At 39.8% G+C, this 24,495-nt stretch overlaps 1 protein-coding gene across 2 annotated transcripts; it reads right to left on the reverse strand.

Annotated features, from left to right (window-relative positions):
* Positions 1-221: 221 nt before the first annotated feature.
* On the reverse strand, positions 222-24,206 carry ccdc88b (coiled-coil domain containing 88B). Of its 2 annotated transcripts, none has more exons than XM_072437667.1 (27): positions 24,024-24,206; positions 22,506-22,651; positions 21,905-22,016; positions 21,296-21,365; positions 21,089-21,147; positions 20,765-20,848; positions 20,001-20,141; positions 18,966-19,096; positions 18,779-18,860; positions 18,368-18,526; positions 15,041-15,187; positions 14,727-14,895; positions 14,426-14,541; positions 13,962-14,021; positions 13,131-13,736; positions 12,863-13,042; positions 11,055-11,395; positions 10,460-10,619; positions 9,709-10,068; positions 8,739-8,900; positions 8,209-8,486; positions 7,951-8,094; positions 6,668-6,854; positions 5,788-5,933; positions 4,719-4,826; positions 4,039-4,193; positions 222-2,897 (listed from the first exon to the last, which is right to left on the reverse strand). In XM_072437667.1, the coding sequence occupies exons 1-27, from the start codon at positions 24,081-24,083 to the stop codon at positions 2,536-2,538; spliced, it is 4,725 nt and encodes a 1,574-aa protein (XP_072293768.1). In that variant the 5' UTR covers positions 24,084-24,206; the 3' UTR covers positions 222-2,535. The 2 variants fall into 2 exon arrangements, with proteins under 2 accessions (XP_072293768.1, XP_072293767.1); XM_072437666.1 differs by having other exon boundaries at positions 10,436-10,619.
* Positions 24,207-24,495: the final 289 nt, after the last annotated feature.

The following is a 24,495-nucleotide window of genomic DNA, read 5'->3' on the forward strand; positions in this document are numbered from 1 at the left end:
GGGGCCCACCAAAATAGTTTGTACCCAGGGCCCAGAATTGTGTGCTACTCCCCTGCTAGTCGTCGTCTGGAACACGGCATCAAAGCTGCATTGTAAATATCAGGTCGCTTGAGTGAGTAAGCAGGTGCAGTCTTGAATCCCCATAGCCTTGTTTGTTTGGTAGGAGGAGTTACGGGGTTTATTTTATTTTTGAGTGTTTAATGTATTAAAAGAGCCAGGGGTAATGAATTATAATCTTTAATGCAGAAACAGATCGATACAACCAGGAGCATAAATCAGCTTTTACGGAGAGCGTCAAAGTCCCTTAATACACTGGGGGAGAGAGAGGCGGAGGGCAGTGCGGTGTAGGGGTGCAGCATAGACAAGCAGACCAACGGGACGGGGCAACGATGATGAAATAGTGTTGTGGGGGTCTGTGGAGATGGATGGAGCCAGACGGAGGGGGAAGTTATAGATGAAGAGACTCACCTTTGGGCTAACCTCATTGAGGAAAGAGCCCGATGAAAGCACTGGGAACTTGACAGCTTTGTGAGGAGGTGAGTTTGTGGGGTCAGCCTCTTAACTAGTTATTTTTTCAGCTTTTTGTATTGTGTTCTTTCTCTCTCACCTCACAACAATTCCTTTCACCTCCTCTAGAGCCCGGGGCAAAATATAATGAATTTAATTACATCAGGGCTTCTTTATCAAATATCACCTATCAACCTTGGGCTGGGCTCTGCAGGGAGACTGGGCTCGAAAACAATCCCACAATTATAACTTTGCATTAGTGAAGTTTGGAGGTGTAGCAAATAGATTTACTCAATTTGAATTCACAAGACTCATTTATCTCAACTAAACCTAATGCATCACATTTAGGATGCCATGTCCGTCCTGTTGGTTCACTTAAGTGGTGAGGTTTTACTCACTAGAGGCTCTTTAGTGAGACACCGGCATTAAAATTTAATAGCTCAGGAAGGAATTTTGGGAAAGGAAAAATACACTTGGATTGAGAAAGAAAGTTTGTACACAGTGTGCATAAGGGATGGGGAAACTAAAGTGTAGCGAGTGGTTAGCATTTCACAGGTGCTCAATAATTAAATAGATGAGAGCTCTAGAGCCAAACAACAAATGAGGCAAGGCATCCATCAATCATTCTCAACACTTCAGGGTTCAGAGACAGAGATGACACTTAATCGCTCAAGATTTGCATGATTTCCTAATGTTTGTTATTCTCTCCAGGATTAAACTTTCCAACACAATATTATAATTTTTGCAAGGCTACTAAATACATTAGAGTCAAATAGGCAATTTTGCTCAGTACTTTTCTTTCATTTTAAGAAAATAACGAGTGGTATTATATGTTTTTAGAGGTTTTTCAAAATGGTAACTTCAGTGTGCCCTCATCGAAATATCTACACAAGCCCCCCTGGTCTGGGAGCCTGAGGGCATAGGATTGTTGCGATGCTCTCATAATAAGTCTCTGAGTGACTGGCAGAACCAATATCTTGCTATCGCTTTGCCCTGTGCTCATTCAGGCAGCTCTGTGTGCACGCCCCGTCATGCATCTCAATTCAACAAAACACAATGTTCAGAACTGCAAAAAAGAGAGCACAGCTTTTTTATTAATGTCACCATGACAACTACATAATTCATGAATTGTATTAGCACCCTGTTCGTCATTTCCAAATCAAAATTCAAGTTGTGAAGCTTGAGAAAAACTACAGTTGTCTCCTGTAAACACACATGCTCCGTAAGAATTAGAAATGGCCCAGACCCCGACTGGACATGCTGATGTGTTGGCCCATAATCTCTCACGTAGCCCTTTCGAAGTCGCCTGTCTTCTAAGAGCGTCCTTTTAGCTCCACAATGAACTCTCAGGTCTGCTCGTTTGGAAAGCTGCATGCTAATTCCCCTTCATCGTCTGTCTAAGAGTGTGAGGCTCTGTATGGCACCAGTCCTCACAACTCCACACTGACACCATTTGGTGCAACAGTGAAAAGAGTGGAGAGGCATCTCATTAAGGCACTAAAGGAGATCAATTGCCATTAGATCAGTGACAGGATTAAAACAAGAATCCTCAAACGTATCAGGATTTTTCAACCATATGTGGGCCAGATGGCTGCTTTCTCCACACTTATCCTCATGTATGCAGTCCACATCCACATCCAAGGTGTTTCCCTTTTTTTTAGTCCACTGCTTTAAAGTTATACATTATTTCTTTCTACTTTCTTACCTACTCTTAGATGCAATGTTTTCTGCAAAGTAAAGGAAGTGATGAGAGGGAACAGGACGCCAGCAGACATTTCAGATAATCCTATAAGAGTTTTTAGAGGTGAAGACGGTGCACAGTTGGCACTGAACCTTTTCAAGTCTGTTTTTAAGTCAAATTTGCATCAGCAGTAGATTAAGTCTATCTTTAACTATAAGACTGCATAAATTACATGTTTACTGTGGATGGCTTTTTTCTCTTGTACAATATAAATTAATACATAATTTTGAACAAAACAAAACATTATTACTACATTTAAATAAAAATATCTTGACTTGTGCCATCCCTCACTCTTTTTCCACTTCAACATTACCCCCGTCTCCCTCCACACTGTTCTGGCAGGACAGGGGTGAGTGAGTGTTTGGGGGAGTGCTCCCTCTCTCTCCCTCCCAACGCACCCGAGAAGCGCGTGGGCTGGAGCTCATACGAACACGTGGTGGGGGCTTGTTGTCTCCAGGACTAAATGACTGGGATACAGACCCTCCCCGTGCCAGACCCAGGCCCCAGCCGTGACGAGAGCCCAGTTTACGGCGCCCTCCAGAGCCTGAACGCACCACTGCTGATCCTGGGACTGGAGAGTCGGGATCTGCTTGGGACGAGGCTTTCCTCAAGGGTGACGGAGACACGGGGGCACTGCGCGGGTCTGTCGCTGCAGGAGAGAGAAAACGGACATTCGTAATTGTTACAGTGTAATCCTTCCTCAAAGGTGTAATGTAACATCTTTGAAACATTCCAGGCAAAGCAACATCTCCATGGAGACAAGAATTAGAAAGGTTACTTTTAGGTCGTTGAACTCTAGAATAGTACAACATCAAAATAAAAAGTAGGTTCTCCTAGTTTCCAAAATTAAATGGATAGAGTTGCTCAACATAGAAAGGCCATTCTTTCTCACAGCAATGAGGTCATTGAGGTCATGAAATCCCAGGCTGGAGTTACAAATCACAGCTTATGCATGAGGCCTATTTGTGCCCTATTACAGGTCCTTCATGCCACAAAGTACCCAGGCCTGAGAGAGCACCTGTTTTGTCAGGGTATTTATAATACAAAATAATATTTTTTTTAAAGTTATTGCGTTTTATTTATATATGTATATATATATATATATATATATATATATATATTTTTTTTTTTTTTTTTTTACAAAACCATAGGTTTGTGTCAAAATATAAACTTAATTTCTCCACAGGGACAAATAAAGTTTTCCAGATCTAAGTAGTTGTTAGGTTGCTGTCTGGTATTCTGATTGCCACGTGCAGTCAGTAAAGACAAATTGGTGTCTTCCTCCCATTGAAAAAGGTTCACGTAAATCGTTTTGATTAATTTTAATTGTAGTTGTGATAGCAAAGAATGTTTCTGACAACTGTAATTTGAGAGTCATTATTAATATTCAGTGTGTTCATGTAAATCCTTTGTAATCTCTTGTGTGTGTATTTTGGTTATTATCATTTAATTAATAATTATATATGAAGAAATTAATAAGATCCAGGCTATTAAATAAATAGAGGAGAGTAAGCGTGCTATGTTGTATTGCGTCTTATTTTGTCAGTCGTCATTGATGCATTACATGTGAAAAATAGCTGAAAATTACACAATACAAATTGCATACTTTTCAACATGTGGTTAGCAGTGAATGGCAGGCAAACTTGGCACTTCAGGGATGGATCTGAGTCGAGCAGTGCTATCAACATTGACCACACTTGGTAGTCATGAGTAGATTTGTATGCATGCCTGTAGCCTCCCTTGATGGGGTGAGCGTATCTTTGAGAAAGTGTTTGTGTGTGTGCTCTTACTCTGCTGAGCTGTTTGCGAGTCGGATGTAAATTCAGTGCTGTCGGCCAGGTTCTCCACGCTGCCTGCAGCGGTGAAGAGGGCGCGGCCCTCCCTTCCTCCCCCTCCCCGGGGTTTGATTAGCTTCTTCATCCTGTCTGCAATCCAGTTAGATTTCCTTTGAGGACACAGAGGACACATACTATTTACTAAAACGGCTGGGAGTTAAGAAACTGCTTGTTTATTCAGAAGGCACAAGCACACATTAGAATCTCAACATTTACAATTCCCTGAAACACTACGTTTTGTTTTGAAGCTGTGTTTAAGGTTTCTGTCCTTCTACTATCATCAACTGCTTTCTGAAGGAAAGCTGGAATACTTGGTTGTATTTGTCTATAATTTGTTAATCTAAATAAATATTTGAATTAGATTCACAGTTGTTTAAATAGAAAATCTTACTGTCCTTTCTTGTCCACACAAAATTAAAGTCCTGTACCATAGCCCTGCATAACTTTCCCTACAATAAATATATCTGTTACTTTTACACCATGAAAGGATCTTGCCTGTTTATTTTTATGTTTATTTTATTTAATATGCGACAGTGCACATTAAAAAAAAACTAACGTAATATATAATAGTCAGTGTTTTCCTACCAAGTGCCTCATATTTAAGAGCATAATTAAAGTGAGAATATAATTAGTACTTGGCTTTACTGCCCGGAGGTTGCATGCTGGGCTCAAGGACTCGATACTGGTCCATAATCTTCTCCACCAACTTCTGCTTCTCCCGTCGGAGCTCACCGAGTTTCTCTCTGAAAGAAAACCATGTGAGGAATGAGAACAAAGCCCCTGCAAGACGAAAACAACAAAAGAAAAAGAGCTGAGAGGGAATCTGGTTCATTCATTTCACGCATTTATCATCAGGGCATCTCTGAGAAGATTATTGCGGTAGTGTGAATGTAACATGACTGATAGTGAGGAACTGAAGCTGATCCTGTTTAAGTGAGATGACAAACCAAAACCTTTTCAAAGTCACATGTCAGAAAAGTCAGAGCAAGAAATTATTACCTTGAGACCCTTAAAATATATTTATATGTTTCATTGGGAACAAACTGGTTGGTAATTATTTCTATTATTATTATTTTAATTATTATGTTTTTAAAAGTGAAAATATAGGTTTGGGATGTCATACAACCTAAAAAATTACATGAATTTAAGATGATCAAAATCCATGCCAAAAACACAGCTTATAGTTGCATATGTTTGGCTTTAGTTAGGCCAAAATATTACCATGAATTGTTAAGTGTTATATTCATACACACTGATATGCCAAATTGGACATGTGCTAGCTGTGGTACTTACCATTGGCACTAATCATCTATAATTTCATAAACAGAGCTCACATTTAAAAAATTGTAAACAGGAAGTTGCAGTTCCAATGTGCGATCACGCCACATGCTTGTATTTATCTGAATACGAGGTGTGAGGTGTGTTTGTCTATTTTCTATTTGCTATAACCTGGACTGTCCTACAAATTTTGCTAGAATAAACTATAAGTGCAGCTAATTAATTGAACAAGCTACAAAATATTTGGTTGATTTCATATCAGCCATGTACTTTAAGTATAAGATATATATATAGCTGTAATGATTTCCACTGACTTCTGAACAACATCAAAGTACATGATTGATTTATAATTCTATTTGGTCCAAAGTGCCTTATAATATTGTGTATCAATCTTTATGAACATACTAGTACTATGTCTGTACTTACTGGTACTCTTTCTGCTCTGAGTAGTGCTGGTCGCGGCGCTCCAGACTCTGCTCCAGCAAAGCCCTGTTCTCCTTCAAAAGACACTGGTTCTGCTCGGCCAGATGACGATTTTCTTCATCCATGTTTCCTCTCAACTGGGTCAACAACTAGGAAATCATATATTATTATACATTTCAACAAAACCAATCAATGTCTAAATAATGTATATATGTGTTCACTTTTGCACATTTTTGATTGTATGCATTTTCTTGCTCTCTTTGCCTAATGTATCATATCTGTGTTTAACCAACAAGGCTTTGGTGATATATTGTTATTAGACCATGAGCTCAAACCTTTCAGTCTCTTGCTGGAAAGAGTGAATATATTGCAAGATGTATACAGTATATGCAAGATATACTGTATCACAAAGCCGCTAAGGAGCAAGAAATATTTCAAATCCATATAGACTGTACGAGTGCACAGATAATGCAACTTCATCCAATTATTGTTGTATTGTTGTCAAAGTTAAACAAATCTGAGCCCATTTAGGTAGCACTGTGACAGCAGCGATAATGGTAAAGTTTTTAATAGGTTTGACCATTTCAATTTTAATAAGACCGGTTCCAGGCTCCCAGAATATGACTGACAACTCACTGTCCGATGTAATAAAAAGATGAAAAACGCATGAAATCAGCGGCAACTGACACTCACAATGCTGATGACAATAATATAAGAGCGGTGTGCAATCCCATCTAAAGAAGAGCTGTGACATCTCAAGAGGTTCTATTTACTGCAATTAGGATTTAGCCACAGGAGTAAGAGTGAGCTGTGTGTGTGTGTGTGTGTTTGTGTGTGCGTGCGTGCGCGTGCTTGTGTTCTTGTGTGCGTGTGTGTGTCAGACCTGGAACTGGCTGGTTAGCCTGGCGTTGCTAATGTCCAGACTTTGGTGTGCTTCCCTCAGGGTGCTCAGTTCCCCCTCCAGGCGGGTCTTTTCCAGCTGGGAGGTACTCAGTTCCCCCCTCAGCACTGAGCCCTGGGCCAACAGCTCAGCTTGGGATGCCAACCACTCCTTCTGCAGAGCCTGCAGTCTGCAACAGCGACATGCGTGAACTACATTCATCTGTTATTGTTAGGCGACCCGTGCGGTGCTATATAGAGTTCCAGGGGTTTGAATACTTTTGTGTATGTATTTAAACATACATTTATATTATTTTAAAATGTAGAGAAGAGAAGATATAATCCTTTCAGCCATATACACAGCTAAACAGAACGGTTTTAGCCTACAATTGTCCGTGCAGAGGCCTGTATTTAGGATCCCCCTGTTCCACATAGAACTCGTGATTGTGTCAGCACACCTCACATAATTTCAATTAGCTTAATGTTGAACCAATATAGATTTTAAGATGGTAAATATTAAACTTAGCATTCATTAAAATGTATTCTGACCAAAAGCGTAACTGTACATAGAACTGGTTTGAACAAGGCAAAGATTTTCCCACCAACCCTGAAGCCAAAGTTACATTTAAGAAAATAGTTTGGCTAAACTGCTGTTTGCAGAGTGTATGTTGATACTAGGACTGGGAATTCCAATGTCCCTCAAGATTCGATGCGATGCACGGCTCACAATACAATAATATCACGATTTTGTGATACATGCAATAATCGATTTATTGCTCATGATATTCTACGATATATCACTATTTGTTAAAGACCCCTTTACATTTTAACACAATTTGTCTTTGTTAAACCATAACCTGCGCAAGCTCAAAATCAAATAATACATTTTAATCAACAAAACAGTCAAAGTGTCACATGTTTTGTGTAAGTTTCCTTTCTTTAAACAAGCAACACAATTGTAGCGCTGACACAAAATAATTTGGGCAATTATACCAAAAATGACTCATGTTGGTATATCGATACAGCAACCCCCAATATCGATACTGTATCGCCAAATTTAGTATCACAATATTTTGATATTTTGGCAAACCCCTGATTGATACATGATCTCTGAACAACCATATTGGACATTCAAATTAAAATTAGCTTTATGCTTCCTACTTTAGAGAAAACCAACTGCTGCTCCACATTAAAATAAGCATACACGCAAAGAAGAGTCAAGGAAAGGATGATCTCATCCTCTCAATATAATGCTGAACAGGTTGTATGACAGAACAGAGCTGTTACCTTCCAATGTCTTCTCTCAATCTCTCCAGCTCACGTTGTCTCTCCATTTGGTTTTGGGCTCCTGCTTCCATTTCTACTCGCAAAAGCTCCACTTCCTGCTCTCGGTGCTCAAGCTGGGCTTTTCCCTGAAGAAGTTCTTGGTGCCTTTTTTTTTTTTACAGAAAATAAAAATAACATTGTTTCTGGCTTAAATTTCAACAGCAACACAACAATTAAAGTACTAAAATATATACCTATGGATAAATTCAGTTAGTTTACCTGCACTCCAGCTCTCTGTGCTGGGCCTCCAGGCTGCGGTAGCTGCTGCGGAGTTGTGAGTGTTTATCCATCAGCTCGTCCAGTTCCAGTTCCTGCCGCTGCTGCATGGCTGTCAGTCGCTCATGGTCCCATCTCAGAGCCTCCACTCTGGCCTTGGACTCCTCACGCTCCCGTGCCCAAACCTTTGACTCTGCCTCCAGCGCTGCACACTGGATCTTGACCTCACTACAATGTGCCAGTGCTGCTGCATGCTGGGAATTCAACGAGGCTTGTTCAATCTGTAGCAGAAAACAATTTATATTATTTCAATAAGTGAAAACATGGTCCTCCATATTTGTACTGTATATTACATATCTAATGTATATACGTGCTATGTAGTGACAGAATAAGTGTTGGTCAACAAGCATTGACTCCAAAAATGAAATTTGTTTCCTATTAAAAGTAATTTAAAGTCATTATGCGAATGAAGCATACTCCTTGCACCAACAGCATGGCAGCACATCTGTACTAGTATTTGTGCTTTCTTTCACCTGTAGCTGTGTGTTGAGACCCTGTAATCTGGTGCAGGAGTCCTGTAGACACAGGGACTGACGACGCAGAGCCTCCAGCTGCTCCTTAAGGTGCTCACAGACGTCCTGAGACTGAGACAGACGGGACAACAAGGCCTCCTGACCTGCAACTGCCACTGCTTTCTGAGACAAACATCATTGGTAAAGTTTTTACTTTAAAGTTGTGTGCACCAGTATCAAGTGCATTGTGTTCGATCAACTGTTGCACCACAAATGAAATAATAGCATTATTAGGTGCAGTAGTGGAATATACATAGTATGCCATTATTTTCAGCTACTACTTCACACTTCATTGTCTTTTATTATAAGAATAAAGAAACCTACTAAAATAGTGTAGAAGAACCTCACACACTTTTTGTGCAGTTTTAGACATCCCAAAATCCTCCACACTGGGGACACTGAAAGTTGTGGTTTCTTGCTTGTGCCTCTACCATTTTTCGTTGGATTTATTTTTCTTCATGCTTTTCAACAATTCCCTCACGTGCCAATTGATCAGCCAGGCAAGAATGCATTTTCCCTCTATGGCGGGGAGACACGCTTTAAGACTGTTAACATGGTGGCTGGTGAGTACTGCACTGAATGAAGCTCCTGACCTTGGTAACGCGCGCAGCTCGATGGTGGAGTTGTGTGTGTTTTAGATCGAGAGAGAAGCACAGGAGAAGCAGAACAGATAAGGAAGATTAACCGTAGCCGAGGTGACATTATAAAACCCGATGACGGTAGATAAAGCCCTAGGTCTGGGAATAAAGTGCAACACTTTGTAGACCTATGTGAGTTGATAATCACAGAGGATCCCAAGAGCAAGAAATTCCATATAATAAAATTGTCTCTCTTTTACAAAAGCTGCATCAAGTCACATAGATTCACCCTGTCGATGCCAACTAAAATAAAAACATGAATCTATAAATACAATGTATTGGCAAGTACAAACCTCTCGTTCCAGTTCAGTGAGGCTTGTTTTCAGCTGTCTCACTGTCTCATGCATGTTGCTGTTCACATCAAGATCTTTGCTCGTTTCATGTGATTGATCCATTGCTGACATCTCTCTCTGTGGCTCACTAACATGTGTTTTGTTTACAGAAGAATCGTCCTTTTTGTCTGCACTCCTATTCTTCTTTTCCAATTCAAGCAGACTTTCAATTTTCTCGAGATCACATGAAAGGCTACCTATTCTCTGCTGTGATTGGTCAAGTGACATTTTCAGGCCAGTCTCAGCGTTTTGGAGTTTGTTGTTCAAATGCTCAACTTCAATGGCAAGAGTTTGACAACGCATCTGCACTTTCGCCATGTCCTGGAACAAAGAAGAGAAGGAGTTTTGCAAATAAATTAGAGGAAAATAAATTACAAAACTGCAAGTACATCTTGACATCGTTTTCCTGAATAAATATAGTTTCTAGTAATTTCAGCCAAAGGTCTGTAAACAGGCTCATGAATCGTTCTTTTCCTAGAGCAAGATCTAAATGACTGAGATAGTAATCAATACCTCTCAAAACAAAAACGTGGAGAAAACAGAGGGAAATATTACCTTTGACCTCAAATGATTTTAATTACAATCCCTAAATACAGTATAGATTATCTTTTAACCATATTTCATTCATCGAATAACAGGGTGCATAGTTGTATCAAGGTCTACTGCAGAGTTTGTATGCTCCACTCACGATGACTAAACCACAGAAACACACCTGGGACAGCGTGCTAATCTGGGCCTGTGCCTGTGCATACTGCTCCTGCAGCTGCTGCTTCTCCGCCTCAGAGCTACTCAAACGGACGCTCAGCTCCTTCTCCGAGTCCTGGAGCCGCGTGCAGAGCTCCTGCGATTCAGACAGCTGACCACATACACGCCTGTCAACGTGAAGGACACTGGTCAGAAAAGGTTACAGAAAAGGCCAGAGCTGCCAATGGTGCTTAAATAAAATATGCCACTGGTACTACTTACTATTTGTTTTTTTAAATTATATGATACCATCACGTTATTACATAATAGCATCATGTAATTTTGTGATGGTAAAAAAATAATAATAATATAACATTTTGAATTCAATCAAATATTATTAAATGATAATAATTAAAATAAAGATACGAAAAAATTGAACTATATATATTTTTTTTATTAATTTATTATTATTTTTTCATATCCGTGTTAAGCATTTGTTTTCTTTTGTGCTTATTTATGAAGTGTAGGAGAGGACAGCATGCAATTCCTTATAACTCTTTTTAGTGGGCCTATTTCTAACAAGGTGTGGATAATCGTGCTAACAATGTTAAAGGACAGCATACTTATGCTCAGTGTCCACAGTCCGGGCCCTCTGATGGCTGCTCTCCAGGGCGAGGCTGGTGCTCTCCAATTGTTGCCTTAATCTTGTCACTTCCCTCTCCCTCTGTCTTGCCTCTCTACGAAGACTGTCGAGTTCGGTCTGAAAAGTGTCCTTCTCCTGCTCCAGACGAGAGGCCTCCAGCAGTGCCTGGTCTCTCGCTTTGGTCAGTGCTTCGGTCTCAAAAGAGGCCTCACGAAGCTCCGTCTCCAACTCCTCCTCTCGCCTCCGACAGGTGTCTAGACTCCGCCCCTGACTCTCCAGCTCCAAACGCAGGCTCTGAATGGTGAGCTCTAACTGGTCACTCTAAAACAATAATTTGTATATTGAGGTTTATATAATGCAATGCATAAAATGAAAAAAATACTTTTCATTGGTAGATTCTTAGAATGATTTATCAAAATTATCTGACGTTACCTGAACTCAACTTACAGAATGTTATTTACAAACTAAACAGTAACACATTTGCAAGCTGTATACCTTTGTTTGCCATGTATGTATCATTGTGAATGTATCATTCACTCTTGAATCATTCCTCCACAAAACAATTACATAGATAGGTTAGAGTCACCTCTTTCGCCAATCCCTGGGACACTGTGACCTGATATAAATACATACAGTATAAGTTAAGCATAAGTATAAATATACACAGCGGTTAAGTCATCCCACACAGTAAAAGTAGGCAGGAGAACTGTGAAAGACGGCGAGCTGTAATTTTCTGTTTGTTATAAGGCCCTGTGGGGAGAAGTTTGCACTTCATGTTCCATTTTACATACACTGCTGGAGTTTTCATTATTTCTGGCTTTTTAATCTGGTCGTAAAATACAAAGACCTCCTCTCGTTCACTCCAAACTATTCTGCTTTGCAACAGTGCAAAGTGTTGAAATGAGCATATTTCTATTTGCTGCTGACTGTGCTGCTCCAAAGTAAAATTATATTATTCATACAACAAAATGGTGACACAGTAAATTCACTTTAGACTTTGTAGTTTAGAGTGTTGAGAAATGATGAAAGAAACTTTTTCCCAACGCCTATTATTACTATTACTATAATTATTCAGGTTGAGCAGCCCCCTAGAACATGCAAGAATTAATTTTAACATGTAGTAAATAGTAAATAAATTATTGTGTGAAGAAAGTTGTTGCACTTTTCATGAATGTAGTTTATGGCAAATGGTTCAAACTTATCTAATGTGTGAGAATGATTTCATATGTACAGAAGCATTTGACCCATTAACAGCTTGAATCCAGGTCACAAGTAAAGTTACTGTCAGAGTAAAATTAAAAAGATTATAGACGACTCCTGACTGTGATTAATTCATAAATCCATTTATGGTTTTTCTTTAGTGCTGACTTTTGCACTGTTCTTTTCCTTAGCTGGCCATTTCTCAGATGTCAGGAGATTTTACTGCAAATAGCACATTAAGTCCCATTTTCACTGAATTCTGCTCCCGCCTCTCTGGAGAACGTGTTCGTGTAACTGTGCTAGACTCTTGTATTCTGACATCTGCATCAAAATCACCTTCTTAGTGGATCCATTTTTTTTTTTAATATATGTGACTTATTTGAACCAACTTTTTGCTTACATCACAACACTTGTAAAATAGTTCTACAACAAGATTTAAGAGATGTATGCAAATAGGTCACTAATCAATATTGGATGGGATGGGGAAAAAACATTGAGAAAACTTTAGATTCCCTGGCTTAATGTTTAACCCACGCTCAATAATTGACAGTGTCATTGTTACTGCTTTAAATGTGTATCCTCTGGCACCTTGCGCTGGTTGGTACGCAGGACATCCACATTGCTGCGCAGTGTGTCTCTGTCTCTCTCCAGAGCCGCGCGCTCTCCCTCCAGGGTCGCGATGACAGTGGTCTGCATCCCGTGGAGCTCCACTTGACTCCGCAAGCGACAGAGCTCCTCCTCCATCACCAGATTGTCCGACTGCAGCACCTAACAAGCCCAGGAGATTCAAATGTTTCTACATTTTGAGATGGACAGTGGTAAACATTCACAGAGTTGAGCTTGTTTACGTTGTTACCTCTATACGCCTGCGGGCTTCTCCCAGACTCTCTGCTGCTTTCTTCAGCCGCTGCAGTTCGGCCTCGAGGAGCACCAGTCTTTGCTCTGCTTCCCAGGTTTTTCGACTTTGTTCCCCCAGTTTAGAGCGCAGGTCCTGAGAAGAGGTGGCCTGTCTCTCAGCCTCGTCTTGAGCCTCCTGGAGCTGGTGAGTCAGACGCTCCATTTCGGGACCAGAGAGGTAGGCCACTGCCTTATTGGATACAGGTTCACAGTCTGTGGTTAAATTTGCTGTCCTGTTCTCCACGCTCCCTTTGTCCTTCTGTCCTCCTTCTGCTTCCCCCCTCTGCATCGCTTCATTTTGAGCATCCATGTTCCTCTCTAAAAAGTCTTCACCAACTCCAGCTTGTCTTTGGAAACATATTATTTCTGTTATGTGCTCCGCTATGGCCCTTCCTTGTCCCACTCCTTCACCCCTATGAGACTCCACACCCTGGACCCCTCTTTGCACCGTTTCCTCTTTTACCTCCTCATTTGGTCTCTTCTTTTCTTGTGTATGTTGATGTTTCTTAACCAGCTGCTCTAATTGTTGCTTCAGCTTATCATTTTCATTCTCCAAGTTTTGTAACTGCAAAAAGAGCAATATATATAAAAAAAAATCAGCGTGAAAACTAAAATAGAAACAAATCTTTTTTACAGATATATTTTACATTGAATTACAAAAGCTACAATTCCAGGCTGTAGTTTGTATTTGATAATAAAGGTGTTGCGGGCTAGCCATATTTCATACTCAAAACAACACAGACTACATTATGTGGTATATGTTTTGCCACTCCTAATTGTTTCAACAAACCTCCTTTAATGTTTTCTGATGCTCAATCTCCAGCTCATCTTTTGCCTCTGGCAGATCGACCTGCAGCGGGAAGAGAGAAATGTTTAGCTCTTCCAATATTCACTCCCCACCTTAATATTTCATGTGCATTCCCAGGATGTTAAAAGTCAGGAAGGAACAGCATGGATGAGTCTGTAATTGCTGCTAAATTGCTATTTTTATTTTACAAAACGTAAATCGTAATCAAGATATTCTGGTATATACAGCCAGCTGTGGTTTCTATGAAAGTATAGGAACATGTGCTTCTCGGAGGGAGACCTGTACTTTACTGTAGTGTTGCACTCTGTGATCCTCTGGTGCCTTTTCATTACATGTGAGGATTTATATTGGTGACCTGCTTTAACCTATAACCTTTAGCCAAAAGGAAATGAAATTAAATGGATCCCGGCTATACAAGTCTTAACCTTCAACATCTGAACTCTGACCTGTTGTTGTATTTGTAACTCTTCCAAACGCCTTCTCAACTCGGCGTTCTCCTGCTCGGCTCCAAGCAGCCTCAGTGTGGACGCTTCCCCCACCTCCACGCTCAGCGGCGTCAGATCTACAAAACCCAGAGGAGAATAAAAACTAGAACAGGAGAAAAATGGAAAAGGAAGTGGGAAGCAAATGAGGAAACAGATATTGTTGAGTGATAATCTGTAAGTCTGTATTACCTCACTCTATTTTTCTTATCAGTTAATTAAAATGTTCTAAATGACAGTGTGTGAAAAAAGCAGGTTCACTCACCAATCATTTTCCACAGGTCTTCATCAGAGTCAGGCTCCGATTGGACTAAATTCTGCCGGATTGTGGTGTCAGTGGACGTCACGCTGTCACTGCTTTGCCTCAGGTCGGCCTCGAGGCTTATGTTCATTTCTAACAACTCGTCAACTCGCTGCCTCTCAGTGTCTCGCTCCTATAAAGAGACCAGATCATGTCAGTGCAATCAAAACCATGTATGAAAATAGAGATAATCTTAACGGGTGATTATACAAATACTACATTTGAAAAATACACCTCATGTATAATTTAATGAAGACAAAATATGTTGCTCAACTCACAGACTCCACATTTGTCATTTTGTGTCTCAGTAGAAGATTTTCTTTCTCTAGGTCTCTTATCGAGGAGCAGCGTGCTCGGGCATCAGACAGCTGCTCTTCAAGGAGGGCTTTGGTTTCCTGGAGTGCTGCACAGAGCTGCTGCTGCTCCTGTAAAATGAAATAGAAATGGGTTGGATACGTAATTGACTATACCATAGTTAAGTTCACAAATGTACAAAATGTGTGTAAATGTAAAACAAAATTTGTTGCAAGATTGTGTAAACAGACAGCCATAATTTGAATTGCTCTTTTTTTCCAACTCATTTTTACTCATTGTCTGTTTATAAAGACAAATCTAATACACTGAGAGCAAACTGGGAATGACAGATGACACACACAGACAGGGCAGAAACAGCAATGATGCCAAAATGTTTCAAATTTTAGAAATGGGACCTATATATATATATATATATATATATATATATATATATATATATATATATATATTTATTTATTTATTTATTTATTTATTTATTTAAGTAAACAATGTATATATATATTGTTAACTTAAATTAACATAATCTAATCGGGGGAGTCAAACTATATAAATGTATATATATAAAAATGACAATACAGCAGAAGCTTTCATTTTTGTTTTTACAAATATAAATATAATAGGACATTTTGCATCACACTTCCGTTACGCAAAGTATAAATCTCATCTGGAGTTAAAAGCCTCAATAACAAGATCCATAACCTGCTCGGTGTTAAAGTGGCTCTGGGTTGTAAATCCTGGTGACATCACACAATATAATCTCATTCGGCTGTTAAAACTCGAGACAATGAGAAGAAAGACACATCCGTGAGATGAAGTGGAATTAGACTTTTTTTTTTAATAATAGCTATTCACAGGAGTGTTTGAATATATTTTCAGTTGTTGCGCTCAGCATCTAGTCAAATGAGATCAGCTGATTTGTAATAATATTGGTTACATTACCAGTTGGTTAAAAGCAGTGGTGAGTAGAGAAGCCAGACATTTTCAAGTCAGGTTTGTGCACTCAATAATGTTGGTCGAAAGAATAAAAAAAATTATAGTTTTGTTTTTATGTAATTAGTCAGACAATAATACAAACAAAGAGACAATGAGACAAAAAAGAAGCCAGTTTTCTATATAGAGTTTACTTTTTTTTTTAAAGAAGCAATTAATTTATGTTTGTAACAATGTTTATTTTTCCATAAAATGTTTCCTACCATGCCACAAAATCAGCATATCAACAGTACCATTTGCATCTGCTCTCACTTGAACATAAGCATGTAAATATGTTGTGAGGGCCCTACATTTATATAAGTGAAGTTCAATGTAAATTCATTCAGAGAGATTTAGCTGATAAAATGACTTTATTAGGCCCGAGCGCCACAAGCTGGCGAGAGGCCTATTAATCTCGTAAGGCCGTGCGAAGCACGGCTGCGAAAGTGCGCACGTAGTGCGCACGAAATCGAGCGCGAAGCGCTCGTCCACTTCCAAACACTCACTAACGCACTCCTTCACTCACGCACGCCCTGTGCATACTAATTAGTAGTAGGAAAATGGAACATTACTGTTGTAAACGGGCGAAGCCCGTGCAAAAGTGCGCACTAAACGAGCATTTTACATTGGGATGACGACCGCGAATATAAAGCACTCATTTGCGCTAAGTAGCTCACGAATACGTTCCCCATCTCTTGCATGTTCCGTGCATATAAGCATGTAATGCAAAAATTGAACATTATTACTGTATAGAGGGCCAAACACACAAAGTGGGCGGAGCCCACTCAAAATTTACGAAAGTACCCGTCAGTGACCAGGGACCCACACCATGAGGTAGGAAAGCGCGAGCGCTTTCCGAAAATGTATAATTTATGATATTTGAAAAATGGGAAACATTGTTTTCGCATCGGAATATTCTTCTTCTTCTTCTTCTTCTTCTTCTTCTTCTTCTTCTTCTTCTTCTTCTTCTTCTTCTCGGGACCAACCCCCCTATTTTTCATCCAGTGAACATTGACGAAAAGTCACAAAAATTTGCACACCTCTAAAAATCATGCCTCTCTACATTCTGGCTATTTCCCTTTTCTAAAATAAAAAAATTGGCGCGTCAGCGCCCCCAAATGTACCAAAAATGCATTGAGAGATAGGAAATGACCCAAAAAAAATCTGATTGTAGAATCATGAAATTTGGCGCAGAGGTAGATGGTGACAAGAGAAGTAAAAAATATTATTACGGCAACGCCGTCCGCCCAACCAAATGTCGGCCATATTGCTTCAAAAATGGCTAAACATGACTCGGGAGTTTTTCCAAACGTCGTACTTTTACTAACTCCTCCCATGGCGTTGGCCCTAAAAAGCTGAAATTTGGTGAAAATGCTACTGAGGAGTGGGACATCAAAAGTTATTCAAATTACATTGATACCTGTCACGGTCTCTGTGCGGCGAAGCCGCAAACTGTAGCTAGAATTTCAGAAATCTCCCAAATTTAACATTTCTGCCGTTTGCGCAGATAAAGTCCGAATTGCGTCAAATTAGAATCAGTTGTTAAATTCTTTGCCCTAAACCTACTTGAAGTGAAATAAATTAATTTGGCGCCACAGCGCCCCCTACAGATTTTATATGGAGGTTAAATGTTTAGTTTTGCGAAATTATATGAAATTTGACACACAACTCAATTTTAGCATCCCCATCAAAAAAGTCAATGAGACCCATGTCATAATTGTTGTGGCGTTGCCGTAGCGATGACCGAAACCTCCCATGTTATTCCAATCGGGAAATCGCCAGAACATGTTTACACTTTAGACTTTCACCAACTCCTCCCAGGGCGTTAGCCCTATTAACCTGAAATTTGGTGAGACTCATCTTCAGGGGTGGACCATCAAAAGGTATCCACATTTTTATTCAAAAAGTCACGGTCTCTGTGCGGCAAAGCCGCACATTTTGCCAAGAATTCAAAATAAAATTGCTTTTTGATGGTAAAACAAAGGGGAGAAGATGTGACAGCGTCACAGATTCAGCAGTAGGCGTAATAAAAGGACCATTGGGGCGCGTTAGCGCCCCCTCCTCTTGCGGCGTGGCGGCGGCGGCGTGGCGAGGGCCGATCATTGCCGCTTGCGGCTTTAATTGTAGTTATTATTGATTTTATTCGTATTATTTTATTTTATTCTTAAGTGATAATGGTATTCAATTTTTGTTTCTTATTTTGAATACTATTCTCTCCTTTGAGAAGAATAAAAGCACTTTTGATTCTAATCTATATCAAACACAGCTGAAGGATGCACTGATTCCCCACAAAATCTTAGCAAAAGTAAATGTGTTTTTACCTTAAGCTGAGTGCGCATTATCTCGAATCCACGCAGCTTGTGTTTACAACTCTGGAGCTCAGACTGGAGGTGCTCTGCCCGGGCCGCTCGCTCCCGGGTGCAGTCCAGCTCATCCCGCAGCGTACGCATGCCCCTCGTCTCGGCCTGCAGGGAGCGGTTCTGAGCACACAGACAAATAAGACAACCCTGAGAGGATCAGTTGAGGTAGAGCTGCAATAAAGCAAGTGTTTAACATAGTCTTACACAGTACACAGACAGGCAAATGTTGGAATAACTGTAATATGCATGAGGCTTTATGAAAGAAATAAAGAAGTAGAGACTGCGGCTGTTCATGTCACTAAGAATGTGCCCTGCAGTAACCATTACACAGTAATTAAAAATATTGTTTTAAAAAATACAAGTTTTCCAAACCTCTTTCTGTAGTTTCTTGAGCTGTTCATCCATAGTTTGAATCTCTTGTTTATAGTCCAAAATCTGATCACCTTTGTCCTCTCTAGAAAACCACCAAATTAAAGTGTGACCTTTCAGTGTGAGTTTAGTAGTAGTAGTAGTAGTAGTTAGTCTGTCTACAGTTAATTCATACAAATACCACACTCACAGCTGTTGTTTGAGACGCCGGAGCTTTGCCTTGCTGTCTGCCAGCTGAAGAGCCAGACCTTCAGGAGGCTGTACGCTGTGACCACCTGTGTTGGAGTTTGCCGGGGCGTCTCTACAGAGCTCTGCTATTCTCTGGAGAGCGTTGGTTTAAAGATACAACAAGAGGTACACAGAATAGAGGGACACTGAAACAAGTGAGATGATCCAACATAGGCACTAAATACAGGCTGGAATATTAAGCAAACTAATAGGGCTGAAGTTAAAAACCCATTAAGTGCTGCTCGGTGGCAGAATGGATTTCACATTATGCGCTTGGTTAAAACTTCATGCTATACTTTTATCCCAAACTGTATCAACACAAACTGTTCTTTTTTTGAGTGATAGATTTTCCAATTAAATATAGAAGAGATCTTGCTGTAAAAAGACAGATGTTTTTCATGTAATCTGAATTGAGGTTTCATTGATATCTTTTGATGTTTAATTTACCTGCTCTGTAAATGTAAAATTGTCTGCATATCCTTATAACACCTGAAAAGTATTTAAATATTCAACGTTGTGTGGACCTACAGTATCAGCAAAAAGAGGTTTGCATTCAGGCCATATCCACACAAAACGCAGGCAGTTTCTAAAATGTTTTCTGTAAACATGGAACCGTTCCTTTAAACATATCTCCACACTTGTGGACCCAAGAGTAATTCATATGCCAGGTTTCTCTGTGGCGTAGTTGAAAAGTAAAACAAAGACAAGCATATGCTGAAAACTGCATTGTTAAGTAGCGACAAGGCAATGACGCAACTTTTTCCCCCAAAAAAGTGAAAAAGCTGAGATGCACCCTGGGACCGGGTTTCAAAAAGTTCGTGGATAATACCTTTTAGTTTTAGACAAAATATTTTTGCTGATTTGCCTGAGTTTAGGTTGGTATGGACGGGGCCTCAAATGCTTCATCTAAGTTACCAGAACCATTTAACGTCAACTGACATCAAATCAATGCAAGTAACATGATACAATTATTATCCATTATTACACATGTCCGTACCTCGAGATAAGTGTCTTTTTGTGCCAGGAGGCTCTGGATGTGCTTGGCCATCGAGCTGAACACTGGCACCAGAACTGAACTATCTGCCTCCACAAGCTCCTCCCACTGCAGCGGCAACACCATCTGTGGATCTTGAGTCACCTGTAGCAATCACAGTAGTTCAGATGTTTGTGATAAGATTAATGGCACACAGAATTGTAGACCTGGGGACAAATACTCAGTGCCAGTGCAGAGTGAATACCAAGCTCCCACATTTATGACAGTGACTGACTAATGCATGCAAAAGTAATGATTATTCGGGTGAGGCGCATTGAGCTATTCAGGAAAAACACTCACCTCTATGATTTATGTAGCTAAGAAAGCTGGAAAGAAATCACAGGTGGGCAACATATTTCTTCAACAAAGATTACAGTTATTCATATGCAGTTTGCCATTTGTGTCTTCCTGACAGAGGAAAATGACAGCAAAACGGTGAAAAAAAGAGAAGCAAAAGTGACAGATTAGAGGAGAAGGTTGACATAACGGGTGGAGGATGGCAGTAGGGCCATCTAAAGGTCCTTAAATGTCTGCCAGGAGAATGATAAGTGGTTCATTTTTTCTTCAAAGGGCATTATAGTTCAACTCAAAGCAGACACTATTTTCAGACATGAAACTAAGACATAAATCATTTTGAAGTCCAAAACTACATGGTTTATATTTTCTATTGTCTGCTCATTCCAAACGTTTGGTTGGATTAGAAAATGCTTTAGTCCTTTGTGCCTTACCTCTTGAATACAGCTGGCAATGGCGGCCTGGGTTTCTATGTCTAGCGACTGAATCTGCTGAATAAATATTTCTTTGTTCTCACACTGCAGACACAAATGAACAATTCGTTAATGATACTGAATACTGAGCAATGAAATTATGTAATATAGAAATATAATGTAAGTTTTTATTAAATGGTATTTAGTCTGTGTAATCCCTCATTCATCCAGGAGTGTCCCATTGTTGAAAAAGCAGTTGAAGTCAGAATTTGCAGAAACAATATTGAATACACTTTTATTATGGTATGGTCAAATGTATAGCAGATATCTGTGATATGAGGTCACCTGCACAGCACATCCCAATAACAGCAACATCAGTCGCCTGAGCTCTTCCACTGCAGCCTCTGAAAACACAAATGTATATTTATATTCAGTGCATCCTTCACCATCCCTACTATTGCTGCCTAAACCTTTGACACAGAGAAATGATAAGCGCATGTACATAGCATAATTACTTTTGCTGTCATATCAGTTATATCACTTATCTCGTACCTGTGAAGGGGTCTTGTCCCAGAATAGCAACATTTGGGAGAGGCATCAGTATCAGCTGCTGAAGATTCTCCTGGAGAAAAGCATTTAAAAGGTCTAGAGAAGCAAGTCAACCTGTCTGTGTACCTATATAGTTATTATTACAGTGTATTTATATAGTGCTTTTCCACCTTCAGGGCACTCAAAGCACTTTAGCCAGCGTTCCCCCCTCTAAGTACTGACCAGGCCCTGTCCTGCTTAGCTTCCAAGAACTGAGAAGATCGGGATTGGAGACAGGTATGGCTGGATCAACAAGAGCGAGACGAGAGATTTTTCACGTGTTATAAATCAAAAAAGACATCACATTTTTGTTTTATGAGCAAATATGTATACTGATGTTCAATTAGAGAAGCTATATATTTTTTTTTTAAATTGCCATGCGTCAATCTGAGATCTTGATGAACATGTAGCTTCATTTTAGAAGCTTAGGAAGTGAAACCGATGTGTTTTTGTTTTGATGACAGGTAGTGCTAGGCAGCACATACTTGTATTAAATATCGCTAGTTGTGTCATTACAGACATTTGCTGAGACAATCCTGAGACAGATCCTGTGACATTGTGAGTGTCTCATACCTGGTAGAAGGACCTGATATGTCGATTTAAAATAGAAAAGTTTTGGACTCTCAGCATGTGGTCATTTCCTTGGCCCGTATCGTACAGCTGCTCCACTTTTGGGTTTGGATCTCTGAGGACACAATGTTATAATTACAACCGTGTGGCAGCCAAGCAGCAATTGTGTTATTTTCTATAAATTAAAAACAGCAACACACTAAATAAAAATGAAAGACATTTTAATGAGCCTGCAGATTCCTTCTGTCCACTGGAGAATTATACAGTTTATTGAAACCGATTGAAACACTGTGGCTTAGGTCAGGCAAAATAAATAAGCTGTTCAGTAAACATCCTATTTTTTGGTACAAGGTAATATCAGAACTGTCGTGTCAATAAATTCTATACCTGAAGCCGCTGTCCTGTGTTTCCCAGAATTTAATTAGTAAACGCTTTGACATACCTTCTTTTATGGTTTCATCAAGGTTTCAAATAGCTTTCATAAAAACAGTTTTACTCTTTGTAAAAGAGTTGTCTGTCCCTGTATAAAATTATGTTATTCAGGCTGTTCAATAACACACAGTAGAACTGTGAGTTTAAATGAAAAATAAATTGTATAACATACATGACCCTCATGACCTCATTGAGGTAAATCCCATCTGTAAGTTTCAGGTAGTGGTCTCCGGCCCTCTGGGAGAGGGAGTTCACCTCCATGTACTCAGGGCAGAGCAGCCTGTCCTCCCTCTCCAGCATCTCCCCAAACAACTGAACCTGTAAAAGCCAGATCATTGTTTAGCATGAGTGTGTACCAGGAGGAAAAAAACAGGAGACAGAGACAGGACCAGATCATCAACATGAAGAGAAGAGGAGAGAAAGTTTTTTTTTAGTACACATAGGAAGCTACTTGAGTCAGAGCACCTGTCTGGACTGGTGGATCTGTTTTCACATCAAAAAGCACTTCATAGTGACAGGCAACCAGATAGAACTCAAGCCAAGTGTCTCTCATGGAATGCACTCAAGTACAGCTCCAACTAACCATTGTTTTGTTAATCAATTCATCTGGTGATTAATCTATTTTGTTTAGATTGCAAAAGGCCCCCAAATTTTTTTTTTTTTTTTTTTTTTTTACTAAAGTGACCAATATGAGTCCCTAAAGAGATGCCTCTTCAAAACATCTTCAGTAAGTATAAAGATTTTGAGGTATTTCATGCTTTGTCTAAGTTGTAAACCTTCTTTTCTCAGCGCATGGCATGTTTTTAAGTCAGTCAAGTTCAGAAAATGATTATTCAATTACTAAATTAATTGCTCTGCCAATCTCCACTCACATGTAAGTTGTCTACTATTACTCCATCTGAAACTAATGTTGTAACTACATGATCCACTGTAGGCCGGGGTGAACGATGGGGGATGGTGTCCTGACGGATGAGGCAAGCCTTTCCTCCAGTGTCATAGGTGCAGGTCACCAGAGCAGGGGTTCTCAAAGTACCGTCCCCGGACCATGGGTTGGGGGGATACTGTCAATGGTTGTGGGTCACCCAAACATTGCGATGACATTGATTATTACAACCACAAACATACAATGTCTTTGATGGAAACAACTACATCAAGAACTTTGACAAATTAACCTTTCATCCACATTTGGTTATAAACATTCTGAATTTGTTACATTTTCATACTAGAAAGCGGTCCCTGGCCTCAAAACGTTTGGGAACCTCTGGATTGGGCCTTAAACAACCGCCTGACCCCAAAAACCTCCAACTGCAGAGAAACTACTGCTCCTGCTCATTCACCCTAGAAAGGCTGAATGACATCCAGAGTGTGATGTGACCAACCCCAACATGGCCTAATATGATAAAGAGACATCATACTGTGGCAACAAACTGTTTTATTCTATTTTACAAGTCAGAAGAGCCGGGGCGCGGTAGAAGAAAAGCCCTTCGTGATGAGGCAACGAGAGCTGCCAAAAAGGAGAAGTAGCCTCTCTTTGTTTTTTTGTCTGTTTCCCATAAACAAACCCACTTTTAACATTTATAATAAGGCTACAGCATGTTAAAAGTATGCTCTGTGTGCCCTAAGGTATTTTAAACTCATTCCTCTTTTAATGTGATGACCTTTTCTGTGATAAACGATGAGAATGACATACCCATCGCACCAACGCACTGTCCACGAATTCCTCTATTATCTGCATGATGTTCGAGTCCATTGTTGAGTCGTGAGAGCAGTAAAACACCAGGGCAGACAGCTAATTACAGTATTATCAACTCTGTGTAAGTCATGAATCAAAAGAGCCTCCATTTGACAGCGTCACCCAGGCCCGTCTCTTCCTCTCTCGGTGTGTGTCAGACTCGCCTTTGCAAAACCACACCGGAATTGACAAAACACGCACATGTTCCTTTTTGTAAGCGCCATTTCACACACGCACAAGGTTCACTCACAAAATATGAATTTATTTTTAGGCGGAATAGAATCGCTCAATGTGTTGTTAATTCGATTCTCCATATAACAATCTGTAAACTAGGCTATTTTTCATTTAAACGTTTTAATGTGTTTATTTATCAGAATTTACTACACGAATAAATAAAGAAGAGACGTTTTTTGACTTGCATTTGTTATGT

This window comes from Eucyclogobius newberryi, unplaced genomic scaffold (genome assembly GCF_026437365.1).
Source record: "Eucyclogobius newberryi isolate DKJ021-1_F unplaced genomic scaffold, fEucNew1.0.hap1 SCAF_11, whole genome shotgun sequence".
NCBI classification, from domain to species: domain Eukaryota; kingdom Metazoa; phylum Chordata; class Actinopteri; order Gobiiformes; family Gobiidae; genus Eucyclogobius; species Eucyclogobius newberryi.

Coding starts and splice junctions, on each gene's coding strand:
- ccdc88b (XM_072437666.1), bottom strand. CDS start 24,083: ATGGACTCGAACATCATGCAGATAATAGAGGAATTCGTGGACAGTGCG. Junction 21,366..21,904: donor ATATCAGGTCCTTCTACCAG/GTATGAGACACT, acceptor GCTTTTCTCCAG/GAGAATCTTCAGCAGCTGAT. Junction 5,934..6,667: donor GGCTAACCAGCCAGTTCCAG/GTCTGACACACA, acceptor ATGATTTCCTAG/TTGTTGACCCAGTTGAGAGG.